The 16,864-nt window shown below is 39.9% G+C and overlaps 2 protein-coding genes across 2 annotated transcripts; one reads left to right on the forward strand and one right to left on the reverse strand.

The window, feature by feature from the left end:
- The first annotated feature begins 4,186 nt into the window (after positions 1 to 4,186).
- On the forward strand, positions 4,187 to 7,184 carry LOC123441226. The gene is made up of 4 exons (XM_045117716.1): positions 4,187 to 4,274; positions 4,823 to 5,367; positions 5,766 to 5,829; positions 6,533 to 7,184. The coding sequence occupies exons 2-4, from the start codon at positions 4,832 to 4,834 to the stop codon at positions 7,004 to 7,006; spliced, it is 1,074 nt and encodes a 357-aa protein (XP_044973651.1). The 5' UTR covers positions 4,187 to 4,274; positions 4,823 to 4,831; the 3' UTR covers positions 7,007 to 7,184.
- Positions 7,185 to 14,288: 7,104 nt separating this feature from the next.
- LOC123441227 (23 kDa jasmonate-induced protein) lies at positions 14,289 to 15,911 on the reverse strand. Its single transcript, XM_045117718.1, has 3 exons — positions 15,672 to 15,911; positions 15,254 to 15,530; positions 14,289 to 14,743 (listed from the first exon to the last, which is right to left on the reverse strand). Exons 1-3 carry the CDS (start codon positions 15,839 to 15,841, stop codon positions 14,558 to 14,560), a joined length of 633 nt encoding a protein of 210 aa, XP_044973653.1. The 5' UTR covers positions 15,842 to 15,911; the 3' UTR covers positions 14,289 to 14,557.
- Between the last annotated feature and the right edge of the window lie 953 nt (positions 15,912 to 16,864).

Genomic DNA, 16,864 nt, shown 5'->3' on the forward strand with positions numbered 1-16,864 from the left:
AACAAGCAACTCATGCACAATGACCCTAGCGCACCATCATTGGCCAGTCCTCCCGTTTTACGTTAATAACCGACCCCTTGGTGCATCCAAGCAGTATCGAATTGTCTCCCATCTGTCCCACGTTTGTCATATCATACGCATCTGATAAGATAATTTTCTACCCCACGTCGATTATACATAGAATGATAGGTCGGACTGAACAAGGTGAAGATACAACTCCATGTGCGATGCAACGGGTTGCGTCCCTCCATCATACTCCATTATTGGTGCACAGCCATAGTACACCAGTCGCATTATTGTCCTGCACAAGAAACCAAACAAAACAATTATTTCACTCTGACCAAATAAACAAGCGACTCTGGAAAATCAGCCCCAACAATTATCATTGACAAGCGCCTGAAAACTTGTTCCAAAGCGAAGCGATCGCTCCTCGTACTTGGCTACTTCCAAAGGGGCATCCAACGGCACGTCCCATTTACGTCATCCCTATCATGTCGTATCTATGTGTATCTGATAAGATAATTTACCAACTTATAATGTTGATTTGATCTGATGGCTAAACGAACAGTTAGATCTAACTAGTCAATAACTCGTGCATAGGCACGGGCTAGCTATGTGGTAATGATAAGACTTCAACTTTCATTAGTAGTTCTTATTAATTGTAAAATATCCTTACAAATTGCCAAGTGAAATTTGTGTGGATAAACATAATGAAATATTATTATGTAGAACATGTAAGAGTTGGCACTATTATGAGCGGGACAAAATGGCGTGCATATCTTTGATAAGTTCAACTGATTTATTTGAACTTAGCAGCATCATAAGTTAGCCTCCATGCGATATTGGGGCATCAATTACATACAATGATCTCCACCAAGACAAATATTCTTAGGTTTTGAGGTAGAGTGAATATGCTTATTTATTATAGTTATTGGACATCCTTCAAGGGCATTTAATGGTTGTAGTCGTATATTATATGAATAAAATGTCAGCTGTTGATTTCTAATATTGGCTAAATATATTTATAACATCTTTACGACCATGCATATGGAGTGGGCATCTAAATAATCAATCTAGCTACTATGCAAGGACCGGTCTAACTATCCAATCGACATATAGCAATATGTTACTAAAGCTTGTACGTATCCTTTTATCCTTTTATTTCAGAAAAAGGTAGAACACATGTGATTATTTGTACATATCATTTTTCCTTTTTTTAATTAAAGAATAAAGTAGGCACATGATCTTTTGGGACTTGGGCGTGTGTGATGATGGATTTATAAAAAATCATGAAGGCTCTTTTTTATAGAAAGAGGATTCCATATTTACATGATCTTTTTTTTCTAAAGAATGCAGGCGCGTCTTTGTATGCAATGGTTAAATTATTTACATATGCCATGTCTTGAATTCTGATAGATCTTTAGCGCTAAATTCTAAATATAATAGTTGAATTAATCTTACTGATGTGGATTAACATACTGTTGTTTTTTTGTTTCAGAAAAGGGTGAACACACGTGATTGTTTTTGATTGTTTTTGAATCACGATGGTTGTTTCTTGATAGCATGTGTTCTTTTTTAATTTTGGGACTTGGAGGCGTGTGATGAGGGAGTATTTTAGTCATAATGGCTCTATTCCTTACATACATGGTGTCTCTATATAAGTGAGATACTTCTAATAGATCTTGACCATTAAGTTTTAAATCTAATGGTTGAATTAATCTTGATGATGTGGATTAATGTAAAGGCTTGAAAGGTGCCTCCAGTTAGTAAATATAAATATAAGATATAAGATATAAGATAGTCTAGTAGAAAAAAGGAAGAACATAACGTTGCTAGAGGAAGGACCCATGCAGTTGAGATGGCATCTTTCTTGTGGCTAATTCATATATTTATCACACCACATTAGGCGTTCTTTCTCAAAGCTAGTGAGGGTGGTCCAAGCAGACAGCAAGTGTCCAATCTGAGTGAGCCGAGAGGCAGAAGAAAAGAAGACTCTCGCTATTCCTACTGCGACGGCCCATCACTCACATGAAACACGTAGTAGCTGCTACGGTCCATCGGCGTCGATCGGCATCGGCATCGGCATATATATCCAGCATTCATGTGCGACCCAACCAAGCATGTGAAGCACGTATATATGTGTACCATCCATCGATTCATGGGTGCATGGATGTAGTTACCGTCCGTCTGCAGATAAGGTACGGTCGAGTAAAGCAGACACGAGAAGCACGAGATGGATGACCATCTCAAGGAATCTTTGCTCATTTGTAATGTTTGGAGATAAACTCAATCCCCACCTTGGAAGAGAGCCTTCTTAATTAACCCCTGTCACCACTGTCCAAACGTCATGTCGACCAATCCAATGGAGATCTCCTCTGAGCCTCTCCATGTAGCCACGTACTCCATCCGTTTCTTTTTACTCTCCGCATATAAGATTTGGTCAAAGTCAAACAACATAAAGTTTAACCAAATTTATATCCAAAAATATGAATATCTCCTATATTAAAATTATATAGTATGAAAATACATCTCGTGGTGCATCTGATAATATTGATTTCATGTTGTGAATGTTGATATTTTTTAATATAAAGTTAGTCAAACTTTACAAAGCTTGACTTTGACCAAACCTTATATGCAGAGTAAGAGCGTGTTTGGATACTCTCTAGTCATGTGACTAGTAGTAGTCAGACTAAAAGTTTTTAGTCACGCCCTGTTTGGAAGGTGACTACTAATAGTCAGCATTAAATGTCTCAGTATTAAATTCTTCTCTCTCCCTTTCATTTAACTCCCGCGCAAGGAAGGAAAGCAGCAACGGCATGCAACAGCATGGGCCCGCCAATTAATTAGAGGAGAGACTTTAGTCACTTTTAGTTGGGGGTGGGGTGACTAGGGACTAAACTAGTTTTAGTCACCCATTAGTCAGGGGTGTTTGGAGGTTTACTGACTAAAAGTGACTACTACTAGTCTCTAGTCTCTAGTCTCTAGTGATCCAAACACCCTCTAAAAAGAAACGGAGGGAGTAATTTACCCATGGCATGACTGTCCAGACGACATTTTTAATGTGGCTAAATTATCATACAGAGCGACCAATCTCGAAACAAGCTTTTGATCCTCTTTTTTATAAATAGAGGCACAAACCACCAAACCCATACATAGTGATGAGGAAACCTTTAAACAACCAGATCAAAAGAAAAATAAAACTTCATATGAGCAAATGACACAAGTTCCCCTAACCCTACAGCGCACAAGGAAAACAAGAGACGCCACACCTGATAAATCTAAACATAGCGTTAAACATGTTGGGGGGGGGGGAGCATTTAGGCCTTTTGATGATGGGTTGCCTTGCCTCCTTTCACTCCCAATTAGCCAAGGGCAGTACTAGGAACCCGCGCGCCAACATAAAATTTGGGCCCGTCGACCAGCAGCCGTACGATCTCGTGGACTGCAGTCGTTCGATCCGCTTGTAGCTCCGATGGTGGCGGTCGCCGCTCGGATCGAGATGGTCGTAGCTTCGGTGGAGATGACCCCACGGTAGCAACTCCGATAGCGTCGCATGGCCGTCCGATGGTCGTGTTGGTTGCAACAAAAAAGAATGTCGGATGTAACAAAATGGTACAGTGGTTGTAGCAATTTTCCGTCACGGGTCACAACTCAGTTCTCCTGATGTAGCAAAATTTGATGTTGGTTGTAGCAAAAAAATATGCTAGTTGCAGCAAAATCGCGACGCCGGCTGTGTGATGTAGCAATATGCGATGTTGGTTATAGCAAAATGTAATGCCGGTCGAAGCATGTAGCAAAAACCGCTGCCGCGTCCTTGACGTACTTGCCGGCCATGGCGCCGCCCGCTCTCGTCGACCCAATTGCCCCCTAGCAGCCACGCTCATCGCCCCCTACCGCCCGCGATTACCGGCCATTCGAGGAGAGAAAGTAGACCGCGTCAAAGAAATTAATGTAGGGTTCGACCTGCCAGCAGCTAGCGCGACCAAGCGTTTTGGCCGCGGTGTAGACGGGAAGAGTTTCCCTTTAGCCAACTGCTAATTGTTAGTCAGTTTATCCTAATTACTAATACTCACTTTGTTTAACAGACAGGAACCTCAGCTTTCCTCGCTCGTGTGATTCCTTTGTTGGTCGCCGTCCACCTCTGCCTCACCATCTTTCTTTATAAACACCACCTACCATTCTCTTATGGACCAAACCGTGAGAGAGCCTCCCTTACCTTGTGCTCGTGGTGAAGCTGATCCTTCCATTGCTTGGTGCCCCCAAGCTACCCCAAGGTGAGTGCTTCTTCCCCTAATGTATCTGTATGTATGTCTAGTTTGTTATGCATTCTAAGGATTTGGTGGAAAATCTTCTCCGAGACTGATTCGGTGGAGTACTTCCTACTTGTTCTTTTCATCTCTCTCATGGCCTCAACAAGCTTACATGTGGATTCAGACCTTAGGATTTTCTTTCTAGGAGTAGGAGTAGTGTGTGACTACCCTTCTTAATTAAGGTGGTACACTGAGACGTATTCAGCATTTAATCATTCCTGAGCCCGCGTAGTATCGTAACTTTACGATGGTAATTTTTTGACTGATTGGTTGTTAAATGTTAAGTAGTAATATTTCCTTTCCCCCTACCCCAGCCCAACCAAGATGATGGATAGAGCTAGATCTGATCTCGAGTTCCAGTTTTAGTACCCTGGTGTGCCTTTTGTTTGCGTGTGTGTAGTCGAATCAATTGTAGGAGTAGGAGTAGTATCTTTGTATCGTACCTTTTTTTCCCTTGACTGATTTTAGTGAGTGGGTATATATGACTAATAACAAGAACTACATATTTTCAGGCTTACATCATGTCAGGTGACCTAGTTGATTTAAGTCCAGGGCAGTTGCATAAGCTAGCCGATCTGATCCATCGACAAGAAGTCCAGAAGCTTCAAGAGCTCGAGTTCAACTCGTATGCAGAGCAACAAAAGTATCTCCGTGACGCCAATGATGCCCGCGATAAGGTGTATCACATCCTTGACAGTGCACGGGACATGATAGCACAAACCGAGGCTGAGAAGGATGCCACCAAGCAAGATATTGGCAAGGATGTCTATGACTACTGCACCAAGGCCATCGGAATATCTCTCCAATTCATCCGGAGTTACAACACCCGTCTCACCTACCTTGACAAGCTCAAGACCCACAGTGATGATCTCATCAAGCAGCTAAAGTTCCTCAATCCAGCCACCCAACAGAAGGAGGCCCAGCGCCTTGCCCTTGAGGCTGGCATGTATAAGAAAGCCACGCTGGAGAATGCCAAAAAGTTTCAACACTTTGCACCAAATCAATTCTCAAAATGGCTCAAGGAAAACAAAATCATGTTTGAGGATCTTGTGCAAGAGTATGTCCCAGCGTCATCATCATTAATTTATAAATGTTTAAATACCATTGTGTTCAAAATGATTGCAATAATTTGTATCATTATTAGCATTAATATTTCACACGATGGGAACTTAAAACCAAAATTGATAAAACTCGACCTCCAAAGTGTTGGATTAAACCACTTGGTTATTCAACTTTAAATTATTAAAATTGAAAGATATTGAGCTTTATGAAAATTTGTAGAAATAGTGGCATGCAGTCTACTTGCTTAACATTGCTGAGAACAAACAAATAAAATCTTGCAATCTCTTAGGGAACATAATCTTTGTTTACTATTTACACTTATAGATGGTACTTTTGCAGTTCTATGTAAATGTAACAACAATGACTTTCCTGCTTATCCAATTGTACTTGCAGAAATATGTCAAAGCTTGGTTTTAGGGGGGCTTTCAAAAACTTGGATGATATCCAAAAGCTACAGGTATGAACTAACTTACTCTCTAAACCTGGCCCTTTCCAGCTTATCATACATAAATTGCAATTAATTAACAATCTTTAATGTATCATATTACACGTCTTCGTCTCCATATTTATATATTGTTATTACTATATAGAAAAGATTTGTGGTACTACAGCGTGAACCAAAGGTTTTAACAACAAAGAAGTCATGACTTAAAAAACTATGTTTCAAGTCATCAAGAGTCAAGATATATAATGGATTTATGCTGTGTTCTTAAGAGCTGCAATTTGTACAACTAAACTGAAGTTGTTGAATTTGGGGATTTCAAGTCCATTTTAACCATCGAATATATGTAACTCATAGAAAAATTACAATCAAGTGAATGCTTATATCAAAAACTTTCCAATGGTACTTGAGACACATAAGAAGTTATCAAGATGCTTTGGAGTTCGAGTTGAACTCACTTAAATAATTTCATGACCAGATGTCCGGGCCTCACTTAATCGTTGAACTGATCATAGTGAACACTAAAGAGGAGTCATTTCTTCCTAAAATGGTTCCTCCGTTAGAATCCGTTTGAACTTCTGCTAAATTTGGATAGAGATCATTTGAGTTTTCGATTTTAATAAATTGTAATTTTCATATGGCGCAAAAATAGTGGCTTTATATTGTATTATAAAAGTAGTACTAACCATCACTACAATGTGTATATCATGTTTGCCAGGTATATGACAATATTATTGCGGAAGCGGGACAAGGAAAATCTGTGGTGACTTACTCATTTGAAGCTTTGGGAAAAGTCGGGGTGGCAGTTTTAGTTTTTACAGCAGCTGCAATGGTGTGGGACATATACACAGCAGAAGATAAGCTGGAGGCAGCGGTTAGGGATTCAGTAAATGCGTTAACTGCAGTAGTTAACCTTGAGGTGGGAGAAATAGTTACTACTGCTGTAGAAGCTGGATTCGTAGCACTAGACATCGAAATTGCTTCTGCGGCTGTCACGGTAATTGGAGGAGTCGTCGGTTTTGGAATTGGTGCGCTCATTGGGATAGCTGCAGGTGCGCTGCTTGACTTGATTTTCAGCAGTGGAACTAGCAAGGTGGAGATAACAGACGGGCTTACAGTTTGCCGTGTGGCGCCTATGCCTCATGGTCTCGAACTCGCTCGTCTAGTTAAGCACAATTACCCTGAACTTTAAACCGATCATGCTACTACTATGATCTTTGCTATGCTATCTTCTGCTCTTAGTGCTAGCTACTACTGTCGTGAGTATGTAAGTGCCTAGTGTGCACTCCTAAAATAATACCCCCCGCCCCTGTCGGGAAACTATTGTATTCATGATGCCATGATGAGGAATAAAAGTCATGTTGATTCAATATTATTGTCTTTGCTAGACTCTACTATGTCTCCCCACTCACATATTCCATAATTTGGTTTCCTTTCTTTTTGCCCTATTATTATGTTTTTGATCTAGGATAACACAAAAGGCATGAAACTGGACCCCATGACTTATGAAATGCAAATAATCTGTTTCTGTAACATCAAAAATAATGTATCAATAATGTAATGAAATGAAATTGATAGGTGTTTTTAATGATGAGCTGACAAACAAATTATGTACTTCCTCCGTCACGGTTTAGAAGGTGCGTTTGAAAATTCTCTGGAACCTAGGTGATTATTGGCTACGAGATGGGGTCAAAAATAGCATTCACACGATGCATGCATATAGGAATAGTATATCGGAGTACTAATTAGCCACTGTGAGTAAATGCAATGTGCCTTAAACCTTGTCTATTGTGGAAACACACTTAAATTTAATCGTGCCTTCTAAACTATGACAGGGGAGTACATTGCGTGGAGAGATCAGGTAAATATTGGTTAAGCAAGCAATTAATGAGACAGTGTTTTGGTTATGTACTTGCGTTACAAAATGGAAAGCCTAGGAAATCTAACTCGATCCGGAAAGAGCGCAAGTTTTCTACAACATCCATCCATTTATGTGGCCCGCCCGATCTGGAACACAGGAATTTGCGTCTAAACGTATCAAGATAGTAAATTACTACTCATGTAGATATGCAAAGCGGTTAATAGTACTGATTAGCGAGATAATCGGGTGTAAACATTAACCTAAAATATCTGGCTATAAAGAAAGAACACTTAGCCTGAAAAAGAAACTTACCATCTAACTGGTGCTTACCCGTGAGATGATGATCAAATGTGCTTTCTTTGAAATTTCAATATATCAACTCAAGGTCTAATTATTATGCAAGCAAATCATAATTAACAAGTTGCAACAAAATTACCAGTTCATTGACTCATAATTAATGAATCATAATCTTAATATATCAACACAAGAATTATTATTATGCATGTGAATCATAATTAACAAGGTTGCAAAGAAAATTTGCCAGAATCTTCTCCGACATCTATCATTGACTGAAGTGGAGTAGTTCCTACTAGATTGACAAATCTTGGTTCTCTCCAGTAAGGAAAATATCTCTTGTTAGGCTATATCACCCCTTCCACTTACGGCCCCAACAACTTCTATGGGAGAAGCACGTAGCCCATGGGTGCGGATGATAGGAGGGCATGGATTCATGTGGATTAGTGCTCGAGCGGATGTCAAGGAGATGAGGATCAATATTCATTTTGGGCAATATTGGCCGAAACCCAGGTGCTGGAGAGTTTGAAGGAGACTAGGCCAAAAGAAGGAGTCAAACACCCATCTGACATCAAGCTTGAGGAGCGCACACGGGGGCTTGGGCTGGTGTAGCTGTCGAGCAGGACAAAAGTAAGTTGTCATGAAGGCTGCCGCCAGCGATGAAGGACCTTTGAATAAACTTAGGGATGGAAGAGGCTCTTTCGACTACGCCCTATAGGCACATCCTAGGCAGGCCGATAGTGTGGCTAGAATTATTTACTATGGATATTGTGCGGGGTGGGCATCACGGAATACCCGAATGGTGGATTACCGTTTATTAGGCAAAATAATTGGTTTTATATGCCATTGATGCAAAAATAGTGGTTTACCTTTTTTTAGCACTTGTTGAACATAAATTCCAAGCACTTGTTAGACCTTCATGCAGCAAAATTTCTCGATGCAACAAATTTCGTTCACGATGCAGCAATTTTCGTCCATGGTTGCAACAAAAATATAGTTGTAGTAAAAAAGTATGAACGTGGTCATAACAAAAAAACGAAGCTGATGATGCGTGGTAGCAAAACAATCCGGTGAACTCGGGTTGCAACTCTGACGAACGTGTATGCAACTTCTTTAGTGAACGGTTGCAGCAAAAAATGATACCGGTTCTAGCAAAAATTAACACGTTTATAGCAAAAAAAAACACTGGTTGTAGCAAAAAGTCCAATGAACTGAGGTTGCAACCAAACGCATATGCAGCTTTTTTGTGAACAAATGTAGCAAATTTGGACACCGGTTGTAGCAAATTTAAACGATCACCACAGGGAAAAATGTTGCATGGCCATACGTGCGGGTCGCGCGCGAGACGGGTGGGCAGCGAGCGACCGGCGCGTTGCTTCCGCCAGCGCGCTGAAGGAAAACGTTTCCCAATATGTATCTCCTCTACCTTATTCTTCAAGTTGTATGTTTTCATGGGATAAGCCCCATTGCTATAATAAATACCCGCTGCTCTCCCCTCTCAGTAGAGTAGGAACGCTTCCATAAATTCTGCAGCAACGAGCAGGAACACCGGCTAGGAGACCATTATTTCTACGAGCACCATCGACATCGCCCCCACCATGACACCAAAGGAGGAAACTTGAAAACCTAGAATCCCTAGGACTAAAGGACACACCCAAACAAGAAGTCCGAGCTCCCCTCGCCATGGTGGCACTGATACGGGGATTAAAGGGGAAGGGGAGCGACGGAATCGCCGGCGAACGCACTTCATCATCCTACCAGTAGGTTTTCCTACCCCTTGTGTTTTAAAAAGGCCAAAGAAAGTCATGTTTACTGGAGGTTATTGTTCAAAAAAGGACCAAGAAAACATCTGCTGACTACTACGCTCCTGAGATAGAAGAAACTATTCACTAGTACGCTTCATTGGTCAGTTTTATATCGAGGTAATAACACCAATGGTGCCCAAACTTGCCAACGATGTTCACTTTGGTGCCTGAACTTGAAAAATACACCGAATTGGTTCCAAAACTTGGCAACATGGTTCAAATACGGTTCAAATCACGTCTAGATATGTATGTATTGTTGACTATACATGCCAGCTTGGCGCAGGGCCCACTTGTAGTGTCGGATAGACTGACACAAAGAGTATGTCTCACTGACCATCGGATCCCACCTGTCAGTACACAACTATATTAAACAAAAAAATGGTTAGGTTGGGATTCAAACCAGGGGACTGTGCTCCACGAACAACCTACGCAACCACTTCCATGAGGTAAAATTATTGTCTAGTCATCATCACTAGCACAATTTATCTACCTGACAAGACCGTGGAGTTGAATGGGGTAAAGTTAGTGCAGCCCATTTTTCACCTGTTAGTTGTTTTTTTATTTTCGAAATTACAAGATATTCAATTAGTATATAAAGTATTCATGCTTTTAGGAAATGTATTTCTAGTTGTAAAAAGTGTCCATGTATTTTAATAAAGTAAATGTGTTTGTCAAAAGATATACTTTTGAATGAAAATAAATTATAAAATATGTGTAAAAAATATATAATAGCCTAGTGTGCCCCAAGGATTTTATACATTCTTATATTAAAATTAATACATTTTAAATTATGCATACATTTGAAGACAATAAGATTCTAAAATGATCACTTCTTGCATCCATGACTTGCTTATATGTTGTTTGGAGTTTGCTCCGCTTGTTGAATTTTTTCATATTTCATGTTATGTTTAATTTGCCTCTCATGTGTTGTCCCTTTCAGTGCCAGGATGTCTCAATATTCTAGAAGAGGAAGCCAATGGAGCCACACTGTCGTTATATGATGTCACTTTCTTATTTTAGTGCTGAATAGGATATGTTTTGTGTAATACCATTTGTCTGAGATGTGCAATTTTAGTTTGGAATTTATTTGTGTAATTTTACATTGAGGAATGAAAGTTGGTACAGTAGCTGAATGTGTTGTGCACATCACATAATGTTGGTATAGTAGATGGATCAGAATAATGTTGTGGAAATAATGTATTGCATATAACATGTGTCCCAACAAAATGCAATATTTTTATAGGCCACACTTTTTGGGCTTGGCTGATTGGGCTTGTAAAAATTTATATTTATTTTAATGCATCCCAACCCATGCCATGTCATATCTGACGTGTTGTACATGTCACTATTTCTGCCATGTCATATGTTTGCCACGTGGATGATGCCACATGAGCTGAGCCATGTCAGATCCTACATGGATGAGGCACATGGGTAATGACCAAAATTTTGGCCATGACCTAATTGTTTTGGTCATGAAAACAGTGACCAAAACTTTAGAAAGGTCAAGTTTGTTCGTTCTTGACGGCCAACTGTTGACCTCCTCATTTTGATCATAAGAAGGTCATAAATTAAAAATAATGACGATTCAATGACCAAAAAGGAGAGTCATCGTCGACCATATTTCTTGTAGTGCACAAGTGATTGCCGTTTTGATTTTCCGTATGATGTTTTATTCTGGCATAGATATAATTATTTTTGTTTTTATTTAACTTAATTTTTCAGAAAATACGCTCACAAGAGTGCTTTATATCTTTAATTATTAAGTAAAAAGGTAACCGATACAAAAGAAGGACAACTTGATACACAACGACATGTAAAATAAAATACAATTACACGGTACATCTCTTTGGTCCCCATCTTCCTTCGCTTATTCGTGGATCATCAGATCTATAAAAATGCACCATAAAGACAGTAAAGAAAAAAACTACACAAGCGTACATGGACGGTGTTAATGACTTGTTTCGTAGTAAAAATGAAACTCCTCTTGAGTGTATTTCAAATTGATACCAGCTTAGTTTGGATGATGTTTGTTTCTGAATTTTTGTCAGCATGGTTATGCATTCTGAATTTTTCGACAGTATGCTTATGCGATGGTGCATTCTGAATCTTTTTACAGTATGCTCATGCATTCTGATTCTTTTTTTGTCATTATATGCATGCATACTGAATTTTTGACTGAATTCTTGTGCAAACAGAGTGGTGAGCATATTTGTTGTTTGAGCTGACTATAGATGTCGTCCAGTGGTCAGGCTGTTGGAGATTGATGACCGACTGGGTGGTGGTGGCTGCAGGAGATAGAACCGAGAGGCATGGAGCAGATGAGAGGATAAGGCATAGAACTGATTTGTTGCTGATGATTGGTATGATGATGATGCTAATGAGGTAAATTTCGAGTTGCTTCCATGCATATCTGCTTTGATCCCTAGCCAATTATTCCGTCGTTTTGGTAAGGAGAAGTTGCTGAAATTAGCTAAATTCTATTCTGATGACTTTAATCACAAATATATGGTGACTCTTGATAATGAATTTGGCTTGTACATTGATAATATACTCCACGATTCAAGGTTAATCAAGATATAAAGTCGTTTTGTAAGGTCTGTGTTCACTTTAGTGATAAATAAACTCGTCGTGTTTCTATTGGATTAGTATCTTTTATTAAAACCTGGTTGAAATAAATCGTCGTGTTTCTATTAGATATAAAGTCGTTGTGTAAGGTCTGCTCATATGCTTCCATGGGGTGCCTACCCTACCTGCTCGAGTAGTAACATAAACCAGTGTATTTGGACAACCAACCAACAACATCGATAGTAGCAGCAACTCTGTTTCAATTCTACTGGATACTCACGAATGTAAAGCATTTTATGGCAGCCCCGTATACATTAATACTAGTTTGATAAAACCTGATTTATATTGCATCTTTGTTGACTTTTTGCTGTTTGTGCAAAGTATGAAACATCGTTACGAAAAATACAACGCATGTGGATGTATGATGTAAATACCACATATGCGGATGTATGATTTATGTACTGTGCATGTAGCTAATTATTTCAAAATAGTGAATGTTTTATTCTTTTATAGGGATAAACCACACCATTTTATTTACCCTGTATTCTTTGTCAGCAGAGTAAGGATCTCTGGTTGTGTGTGTAGGGAGGGCGATTTAGATCTAGGAGCACATCAACTATGAGCTTTCCGGATGCGACGACAAGTATTGCATGTTCACATGTGCACTGATCCAACCTGGTAATCCTCCATTTTCTCTCTTGTGACCGATATCCGTCAAAATAGGAGAAGATTTTGTTTTTTTCTTAGTCTCCTTGCGTATAAGCTTTGGGCACCTATTAATGCTACAAATTTAAGTAATCTGACAAGCCCTTTATTAGTTGTATGCAACTGTTGCCCTAGTTTGTTATACCGGGATTGAACTATAGTCATGATGCCAACACGTTCTTCTTTTTCTTCTGATGCAATAGTTAGCTGGATGCGGAAGATGGAATCAACACACATAACACATCAGCTTGATATGAATTTGATCTTACCAGTATTTAATACTCGGAACCTGATTTACGGAAGAAACCTACTTTGGTTCATGCACATTAATGCCCCTAAAATGATCACTTCTTGCATCCATGACTTGCTTATATGTTGTTTGGAGTTTGCTCCGCTTGTTGCATTTTTTCATATTTCATGTTATGTTTAATTTGCCTCTCATGTGTTGTCCCTTTCAGTGCCAGGATGTCTCAATATTCTAGAAGAGGAAGACAATGGAGCCACACTGTCGTTATATGATGTCACTTTCTTCTTTTAGTGCTGAATAGGATATGTTTTGTGTAATACCATTTGTCTGGGATGTGCAATTTTAGTTTGGAATTTATTTGTGTAATTTTACATTGAGGAATGAAAGTTGGTACAGTAGCTGAATGTGTTGTGCACATCACATAATGTTGGTATAGTAGATGGATCAGAATAATGTTGTGGAAATAATGTATTGCATATAACATGTGTCCCAACAAAATGCAATATTTTTATAGGCCACACTTTTTGGGCTTGGCTGATTGGGCTTGTAAAAATTTATATTTATTTTAATGCATCCCAACCCATGCCATGTCATATCTGACGTGTTGTACATGTCACTATTTCTGCCATGTCATATGTTTGCCACGTGGATGATGCCACATGAGCTGAGCCATGTCAGATCCTACATGGATGAGGCACATGGGTAATGACCAAAATTTTGGCCATGACCTAATTGTTTTGGTCATGAAAACAGTGACCAAAACTTTAGAAAGGTCAAGTTTGTTCGTTCTTGACGGCCAACTGTTGACCTCCTCATTTTGATCATAAGAAGGTCATAAATTAAAAATAATGACGATTCAATGACCAAAAAGGAGAGTCATCGTCGACCATATTTCTTGTAGTGCACAAGTGATTGCCGTTTTGATTTTCCGTATGATGTTTTATTCTGGCATAGATATAATTATTTTTGTTTTTATTTAACTTAATTTTTCAGAAAATACGCTCACAAGAGTGCTTTATATCTTTAATTATTAAGTAAAAAGGTAACCGATACAAAAGAAGGACAACTTGATACACAACGACATGTAAAATAAAATACAATTACACGGTACATCTCTTTGGTCCCCATCTTCCTTCGCTTATTCGTGGATCATCAGATCTATAAAAATGCACCATAAAGACAGTAAAGAAAAAAACTACACAAGCGTACATGGACGCCACACAAGACTTGAAGACCACAATAACAACTCGCTGCTTGCAACGAGATCTAGTAGGGAAACTCGAAAACTCCACGTGCGTTCATGGTAGTGCCTTCACCGATGTCAGCCTTGGAAACGTATCCATAGTTGCTATCAATAGAGGTGACACTTGAATTTTTCAGCTTCACATTGTAGATATAATCCCAGCTTCCCACACTTGGGTAGTGCCCTTCCTCGCGGATTTCAGTGTACACCTGGATACGTATAATTAATGTTAGAATATGCACTATAGTAGAGTTTGGGATACAAGGCATGTTTCTTTAGTTGAAAAATTATACTAATATAAGTAAATTCATTTGAATTTAGTTTAGCTGGGTTTATTTAATTGTACGAGTTTTGTTCAAAAGAATTGTGCTGTGAATACGTACATATGCCCCTGTCCCTAAATAAAATTCACATTGTATATGGGCATGCATGTGAATTCAAATTTTAAATAATTATGTTTTCCATAAAATTATATAGGAATATGAATTTTCTTATGTACTTACATAGAGAAATCAAACAAGATTATCTTTTCAATTGAGAGAATGACCGTTTGAAGCTTGATAAATGCATCACTTGCCAAGTAATTTCACCTTTTACTTTTGATTAGATATAACATGAAACAAGATTGTAACTCATACTAGCTAATAACTAATTCGGAGCATGAACGAAGAGAAAAAGGTAAGATACAACATTTTGAGATAAGTAGAGGAAGTATTTACCCCGTTGCCACCAATGTAGGGGACGGTCCAAGAGAACAACCAATCGCAGGAGCTGCTGCTGGAGGGGATCTTGCTACGATACACAACGGCACCAGCTGAACCAGCGGCAGCTCCACTTGGGTGGACGTGGAGGAATGCACCCCATTGCCCATTCTGAATATCTGATGGGTAGGGTGTATCATAGATATGGCCGTGCCAATCGTTGTACTTAGCAAAGTTCAAAGTGGCACCAGTGGCATTGTAGAGGAGGCATTTTACAGCTATTCCGTTACCGTACCTAGCCAAAAGTTGGACCCAAATTTTACTTCAGTTAGGATCTTGTTTCCTCATATATAAGGTTTTTACATATTGCAAGAAGAAGCAGAAATAATTAAGCACTGCATATAATAATAAACCATGCATGTACACAGAAACATACCTCTCCTTGAGGTTGTCGACGAACTTTTGCGCGTTAACATCCTTACCACCGGCGTTGATCATCTTCATGGCATAGTCTGCAACATCTTTTTGGGTAATGGGTTCCTTATACTCTCCAGTGGCTATCACCGTCTGCGCTGAAATGGGGGTACCAAACACTCCAGAGGCCATTGCTTTGCACACACACTGTGATATATAGGTGTACTAGCTAGTTCGCTTCGCATGCAGTGAGAATTCATGGCTTGTTCTGCGTGTATTTATAGATAGATACACGCTGTGGGGCAAGTTCCCGGAAACTTGGTCCACCTCCCACCGCCATCTGCACATGAAGCACGTACTCAATCCATTGCACCCCATCAAGCACATGAAGAACGAGGAGTACTGCAAGCTGAGGGACTGTGTCTTCACCTTATCCTTGTGCTTTCTGAAACAGAATGTGGCCTTTCCATCTTGTCAAAACAAACCAAATGGTTATAAATCGTTATACTTTTAAATTCGAAACCACTCAAAAACCAATAATAAATTTTGAATCTCCATAAGAAAAATTCAGTCAACGGGAGGGGAGATTTCCCCACCGGAATTTATCATGAAAGTAGAGGACAAAACGCCTCATGATTTTTCACTCCGAAAGTCCGAATCAACTTAATCCCTTAAAACAAGGCAGATATTGATTTTTCATTTCCAAATTAGATTTTACGCATCAAAACATCCCAGAAATAAAAACGCCCCGACCGCGGCATCAGTCCCTGCTCGTGGCAGATTGGGTGGTCACTCAGCACAAATGCAAGCACCGCCCGGTTCTCGTCGATGATGACCACGTTGGCTATCAGGAGCTTTGCCCGGCTGCGGCATCCGTGCGTTCCGCCTCCTGTTGAGCCAGTGTCATGCGGTGCTCCTCCAAGATCGCCAAGTTGCACTGCTAGACCATCTGCAACATGGCGAACCGAGACACGACAGGTGAGGGCGCCTCCTCCGCCATCGTCTTGGGACCACCATCCTCCTCCAAGCACGGATCCGTACTGCATCAGGTTGATCTGCCTTAATTTCGCCCTGGCATCACACGTATGCGGCGCCAGCGGCTTGTACCATGAAGCCAACAAGCGCACCATGGCGACGGCGTATAACGGACACGAACTACATGCTCGGAGGGCCGTTGGTGAACTAGGGGCTCGGATGCTCGGAATGTTGGCTCAG

Source organism: Hordeum vulgare, chromosome 3H, assembly GCF_904849725.1.
Source record: "Hordeum vulgare subsp. vulgare chromosome 3H, MorexV3_pseudomolecules_assembly, whole genome shotgun sequence".
Classification (NCBI taxonomy): Eukaryota; Viridiplantae; Streptophyta; class Magnoliopsida; order Poales; family Poaceae; genus Hordeum; species Hordeum vulgare.

Excerpts from the sequence above, each read along its gene's own strand:
- LOC123441226 (XM_045117716.1), top strand. The coding sequence starts at position 4,832 with ATGTCAGGTGACCTAGTTGATTTAAGTCCAGGGCAGTTGCATAAGCTA. Across the intron at positions 5,368-5,765 it reads TTTGAGGATCTTGTGCAAGA|AAATATGTCAAAGCTTGGTT; the intron begins GTATGTCCCAGC and ends TTGTACTTGCAG. Across the intron at positions 5,830-6,532 it reads ATGATATCCAAAAGCTACAG|GTATATGACAATATTATTGC; the intron begins GTATGAACTAAC and ends CATGTTTGCCAG.
- LOC123441227 (XM_045117718.1), bottom strand. The coding sequence starts at position 15,841 with ATGGCCTCTGGAGTGTTTGGTACCCCCATTTCAGCGCAGACGGTGATA. Across the intron at positions 15,531-15,671 it reads GTCGACAACCTCAAGGAGAG|GTACGGTAACGGAATAGCTG; the intron begins GTATGTTTCTGT and ends ACTTTTGGCTAG. Across the intron at positions 14,744-15,253 it reads CCTACATTGGTGGCAACGGG|GTGTACACTGAAATCCGCGA; the intron begins GTAAATACTTCC and ends ATACGTATCCAG.